General features: G+C 33.4%; 1 protein-coding gene across 1 annotated transcript in view; it reads left to right on the top strand.

The window, feature by feature from the left end:
- Positions 1–6,897, top strand: part of LOC107723934 (voltage-dependent calcium channel subunit alpha-2/delta-1-like) — a 142,540-nt gene that overhangs the window by 57,186 nt on the left and 78,457 nt on the right. Inside the window, exon 4 of the mRNA XM_016532664.1 lies at positions 4,269–4,328. Coding sequence (XP_016388150.1) covers positions 4,269–4,328 — 60 coding nt within the window. The remainder of the gene's footprint in view (positions 1–4,268; positions 4,329–6,897) is intronic.

The following is a 6,897-nucleotide window of genomic DNA, read 5'->3' as shown; positions in this document are numbered from 1 at the left end:
GAGTTACTTCCTTGCGTTGACAATTTAAATGCGCTGCATTATTTTGCTCATTTCGCCCTCCTGTGGCCTCGGGAGACAAGACAAAAGTTTCCTTAAGACCTATTTAATCTGCATATAAAACATTAGAAATTAGATATTTGTGTAATTTTTATTTTGTGTTTGATTGTTAAAGCAAAAAATATTTGTTGTTTGTCTCAATAAATTGGGTTAATTTAAAAATACAGTGGTTAAATTTAAAAAAAAATGTCTATTGCTCTTTGTTAAAAAAAATGTTATAAAAAATGTCAATAATTATCGATACTGAACGATATGAAACATCATATCGTTGATCTTTTTTTTAAGCTATATCGCCCAGCCCTAGGCCGCCGAGTGAAATTACTTGTCTTAAAGGGACTTTGTCTCAGCCTAGATTTCCAGCTCTGGAGTGTCTAATAATGTGCGCGAGTGCCCGTCTGTTTATAAGAACACCATCCATAGTGTCTGGATAGAAGGGTTGACATGCATTTTTTTTTTCTCCATGATGGGTGTCATTGTTGTAAAAGTTTTTGACGAAACTGTGAGAGGTGTTGCACACTGGAGCGAGTTGAATCTGAAATGCAATCGTTAGCTCCCACCTTACGAGCCCACATTTGCCGTCTTGCAAAATTACACTTTTTGGGGTTCAGAAGTGGGGCATTGCACAATTATACAGTACTAAGTTCTAGATGAAGGGTTGGATTTCAGAGCAGTGCTGGCTTTATTGAGAGAATATTTGATGATCTCAGGTGTCTGTGTTGGTTGGCAGGTTTTGAGGTTTGATGGACCTGTTTATTTAAGTCAAAATGCCGGGTTGGGAAGCTCACATTACTGAACATCAGCTTTAGCTAAGCCCCAAACCGGGAGACCTTTAAAGCGAATAAGGCTCATATGATTCCATCTTCTTGTCATATCATTTTCTTTGCTCTTTTAAAATAAGATTTTGATGTATTATGTAGAGAGGCTCTTTAAAGTTCACAATCTGAAGCTTCCTCCCTTGTCTAACTAGACCATTTTATTGAAACTAAGTTGCAGAAACATTTGGTTTACAAATTGTAATATCACAACCACGCATATTAGCATATGACTGTCTGTGTTTACATGTTGACACTTGTTCAGGATTCAGAAACTCAGCCTGCCCTGATGAAAGACAGTGTGAGCGAGTGGCCATGTTTAAAAAAATAAAAATAGAAGTAGGACGTTTACATATAGTGGGGTTAAAGGTAGTGCAAAAAATGGCTTTAAATTAATTAATTTATTTATTTAAAATAATGAATTTTATTTATGTTTTATTTAATTTAATTTTATCTTTATTTAAAAAATGTTTATCCATTTACTTAGAGTAAATAAATAGTTTTTAGTTTTGTGTTTAAAAATAAATGAATAATTGTATTTAGTTTTATTTATTTTTTAAATATATTTTTTATGTATTTATAATAAACAACTGATTTTATGTATGTATGTATTTTATTTTATTTATTTATTTATTTAATAAATGGTTTTATTTATTAAATTATTTTTGGCCACCTTTATCTATTTTGCCCCAACATGGTCTTATAAGGGTGAAATAGGGGTGAAAATGGAAATTTAAACTAAATTACAGGAAGGAAAGAATTTGCTTCAAATATGTTGGATATACCTGGTTTAATTGATTTGCTGATTTTGCAGCATGGGCAGAATCTGGGTCAAAGTCGGTGAAACCGTACAAGCTGCTCATTATTTAAAATAGCTATAAAAAAACAAAAAAAAACAGCCAAACTTACTACTAAAAGTAATGAACTTAGATATGTTTACACTAAATACAACTGAGCAGATAATATGCTAATTTAAATAACCGACTGAAAAATAAATGAAACTGTTAAGTGTTGTTTTTTTGTAGTGATTTACATTAACTTTTTAAATAGAATTATTCTAACAATTCAGCATGACACACTAGATAAATTATTACAATAGCTAGAAGGGCTGCAGAGTGTAATATTAAACACTGTTGTAAGTGATTTTGTCACGCTATATTATATAGAAAAATGTGTTTGTTGCTGCTGAAGAATGTAGTTGTTTAGTTCTTCTCAAAAAATTCCATATATTCTGCACAGCATTGAAAATTATATTTTTCTCTTGAGTTATACATTTGCTGATTTAGGTTAACCATGGTCGTGTGTAACTGACAGTAGTGCCAGAATTCATTCTATTCTGTCCGAGTTGTAAAAATCCCAACATATATTCTGAAATATTGTATGTGTCAAAGAGTGAGAACTCATGAATCCTCGTCTTTGTTCTGGAAATGTCACACCATGTTACAGTAGCGTTTCCTTCAGGGAAGACTCTCAGACTGCGTGTGTTGCGGGGGTTGAGCTGCAGAGAGCTCCGGGTGACAGAACAAAGACCTGAATGTTCCGTTCTATTCTGTTCTCTTCTGTTCTCTTCTGTTCTCTTCTGCCCTTTTCTTAAACAGAACCCACCGTCCTGTCAGACCTCTTGCCCACATGTAAAAGACAGTGTGAGCGAGTGGCCATGTTTAAAAAAATAAAAATAGAAGTAGGACGTTTACATATAGTGGGGTTAAAGGTAGTGCAAAAAATGGCTTTAAATTAATTAATTTATTTATTTAAAATAATGAATTTTATTTATGTTTTATTTAATTTAATTTTATCTTTATTTAAAAAATGTTTATCCATTTACTTAGAGTAAATAAATAGTTTTTAGTTTTGTGTTTAAAAATAAATGAATAATTGTATTTAGTTTTATTTATTTTTTAAATATATTTTTTATGTATTTATAATAAACAACTGATTTTATGTATGTATGTATTTTATTTTATTTATTTATTTATTTAATAAATGGTTTTATTTATTAAATTATTTTTGGCCACCTTTATCTATTTTGCCCCAACATGGTCTTATAAGGGTGAAATAGGGGTGAAAATGGAAATTTAAACTAAATTACAGGAAGGAAAGAATTTGCTTCAAATATGTTGGATATACCTGGTTTAATTGATTTGCTGATTTTGCAGCATGTGCAGAATCTGGGTCAAAGTCGGTGAAACCGTACAAGCTGCTCATTATTTAAAATAGCTATAAAAAAACAAAAAAAAACAGCCAAACTTACTACTAAAAGTAATGAACTTAGATATGTTTACACTAAATACAACTGAGCAGATAATATGCTAATTTAAATAACCGACTGAAAAATAAATGAAACTGTTAAGTGTTGTTTTTTTGTAGTGATTTACATTAACTTTTTAAATAGAATTATTCTAACAATTCAGCATGACACACTAGATAAATTATTACAATAGCTAGAAGGGCTGCAGAGTGTAATATTAAACACTGTTGTAAGTGATTTTGTCACGCTATATTATATAGAAAAATGTGTTTGTTGCTGCTGAAGAATGTAGTTGTTTAGTTCTTCTCAAAAAATTCCATATATTCTGCACAGCATTGAAAATTATATTTTTCTCTTGAGTTATACATTTGCTGATTTAGGTTAACCATGGTCGTGTGTAACTGACAGTAGTGCCAGAATTCATTCTATTCTGTCCGAGTTGTAAAAATCCCAACATATATTCTGAAATATTGTATGTGTCAAAGAGTGAGAACTCATGAATCCTCGTCTTTGTTCTGGAAATGTCACACCATGTTACAGTAGCGTTTCCTTCAGGGAAGACTCTCAGACTGCGTGTGTTGCGGGGGTTGAGCTGCAGAGAGCTCCGGGTGACAGAACAAAGACCTGAATGTTCCGTTCTATTCTGTTCTCTTCTGTTCTCTTCTGTTCTCTTCTGCCCTTTTCTTAAACAGAACCCACCGTCCTGTCAGACCTCTTGCCCACATGTTTGTTTGGTGTCACCTTTTGGGCCGGAACCAAGGCTGCTAGAACAGAATTGTTTTGTTTCTTCTGTATGAGAATTTAGAGATGATGTATTGAGTTTTGGAACAACTCGTACAGCAGTTATATATTAGTTTCTATGTTATATGACTAGTATCTATCTCCATTTGCAGTTCATTTGTTTGGTCCAGTTGTTTTGATGATTAAGGTCTGTCTATAGTCACACAGTTGGTCTTTTTTTTTTTTTGTGATGGGAAAAAACTAAACTATACATATCCAGTAGGGCTATATAATGTTGCTGTTAATGGGCTATATATAATGTAATGTAATAAATAATCTCATTATCAGAGTTGCTTTGATCATGATCACAGATACTTTGATGCAGTGCTTAACTAATTAAAATGATTTATTTTCTCTTGTTCTTTTTATAGACTTTGGCAACTGCAGCAGAGAATTTCCAAATGGAGCATCAATGGAAAGATGAATTTGAAGTAAGTGTTTCTACAAGTGTGTACTGAACATTTACAAGGTGCATATACAGTTATTCTATTTGATTGAATGTTTCAAATCAACTCAAGCCAGTTTTATTTGTATTGCCCTTTTACAAGACATAAAGCGGCTTTACAAGAATAGATGTTAATAGGATAATGGAATTTCTGTCATGATTTACTCACCTCTATGTTGTTTCAAACCAACACAGAAGACATTTTGAAGATATTTGGGGTCTGAGCAACAATTCACTTCTATATGGACAAAAAAATACAGACATTTATTCAAAATATCCCCTTCTGTGCTGTACTGGAGAAAAAAGGTCATATAGATTTGGAATGGCTTAAGGGTGAATAAATGATGGTAGAATTTTCATTCCTTTAAATTAATGAGAGCAATCATGCGAATCTAAATCCAAATGAATTCAAATAAACTCAGGGCTGGTTATTGCAAGGTTACTGGCGAAATTAGCCATTAACAATCACCACAAGCAGCCAAATACTGCACTATACAAATAAAAAGAAATTGAATATGCCATGCATCATGCCTTTTTTTGGGTATTATTTACATAAGACAGATTATTACATTCAAAAACAGATAGATCAAATAGAATGCAAGGGTTTCAAGAAATAGACATTTGACTATTTTTAAACTGACATGCTCAAAAACAGTGCAAGATGCAATGCAAAGGCCAAAGACGTCTGTCTTAGTGCGTCTAGCTGTAGCGTGGTGCTTTAAAGGGCATGAATTTAAAGACTTTTCTGGTGGAGAATTGTACAGTGCAACAGTCATTGCTTGCTCATTAAAACACTGCTGCTAAAAATATCAACATTAACTGGGCAACCTCCCTGATCGACTAGCTGGATGACTAGTCTACCATCTCTTCTCACAAGTGATTTGTTACTATGCAACTATATGGTGGTCTAAGTAACACGCATACCAGCATGGTTCTGGGACCTTTCAGCCAATCAGATTGCATATCCTGACTTAAAGGGATAGTTGATAGGTGAAAAATGAAAAGTTGCTGAATATTTACTCACTCTCAGGCCATCTAGAATGTAGATGAGTTTATTTCTTCACTGGACTAGATTTGGAGAATTTTAGCATTAGATTACTTTCTCACTGATGGATCCTCTGCAGTGAATGGGTGCCGTCAATGAGAGTCCAAACTGCTGATAAAATATCACAACACAACAACATGAGTCTAGCCCATCAGTTAACATAATGTGAGGTAAAAAGCTGCATGTTTGTAAGAAACATCCATCATTAAGGCGTTTTAAATTTCAATATTTTTTTTCTGGACAAAATATGAGTCCACAATCCATAGTAACCCGTCATCCATTTTTTTCCCCCAAAAAAGTCCATGCCTTTTGTCCTCTCACGTCAAAATCCATTTGATTTGTTTTGAACTGTTTTAGATTGTCATACGGTGTTTGATCTGTGCATAGTTCTCTCCTGATTCAGATGATACAACTTTTTTTTACTGGAGAAAGCAATTTTATGTAGAGAGGACCTATTTTAGGTGGAAGCAATGGTTTGAAGTTAAAAATGTCTTAAGGATGGATTTTTTTATTACAAGCATGCAAAAATACCCCAAAATTATCCAACCTTTAAATGGATAGTTCCCCCCAAAATTTAAATTCTTTAATTATTCACTTACTCTTATGTTGTTCCAAACCTGTTTGACTTTTTTCCCCTTCTCTGCAACATAAAAGAGGATATTTTGAGAAAAGTCTTAGGGTTTTTGTATGACAAACAATAGAAATCAATGATAGCCAAAGCAGTTTGGATACCAACATTCTTCAAAATATCTTCTTTAGCATTCCACAGAAGAAAGTCAGTCATGCAGGTTTGGAATGACATGAAGGTACATAAATGATGATAGAGATTTTATTTATTTATTTTATTTTTTTGGTGATCACTTTAACAGTTGCATTCAGTTAAAAAAAATAGTATCAGTTTGCATCCTGCACATTAAAGTTTATTTAAGGCAATGGAAGACATCTTAGATGACTTACTTGATCACAAGAATAAATTCTGAAGTCTTATGCAGATTTTTAATTAGATCATTCCAAATGAAGACTACAGGCAGGGGATGCTTTTGAAATTGATAAAACCTCCGCTCGGTTTCACTGCTAAATGCTTTGGTGTGTTAGACCTCTTCGTTTAGTTAAATGAAATCATGAGCCATTCAATTAAATGCAAACAAGTGAATAAATTGACAAATAAATAAATAATCTGATTGTACCAATGGCCAGAGTGTTTTTCCTCTGTGTGTATGTGAGTTTGTGTTTAAGTGGGGGAATGTGTTGCAGCTTAATGGATCTAATTTCACTTCCCACACTCCCTGCAGATGTCGGAAGATTTGATTTCACTGAATACACATTCTGCATTTCTCCCGCGGATTTATTTTTACTGTAGACACACATGCACGCACACACACCCACCATATGCTGTGAATGATGAAAAATGCCTGACCCCGACAACATGATGGCCCAGAGCAGTTTAACATCAGCAGGTTATCCTGACCACTTGCTGCAAAACCTGGCATGACCAAGCTTTCTTTAGATC

Source organism: Sinocyclocheilus rhinocerous, unplaced genomic scaffold (assembly GCF_001515625.1).
Source record: "Sinocyclocheilus rhinocerous isolate Xijiao unplaced genomic scaffold, SAMN03320098_v1.1 scaffold2049, whole genome shotgun sequence".
In the NCBI taxonomy this organism is placed as follows: domain Eukaryota; kingdom Metazoa; phylum Chordata; class Actinopteri; order Cypriniformes; family Cyprinidae; genus Sinocyclocheilus; species Sinocyclocheilus rhinocerous.
Note: the sequence above shows the minus strand (reverse complement) of the source record. Positions and strands in the feature narration are given on the sequence as shown.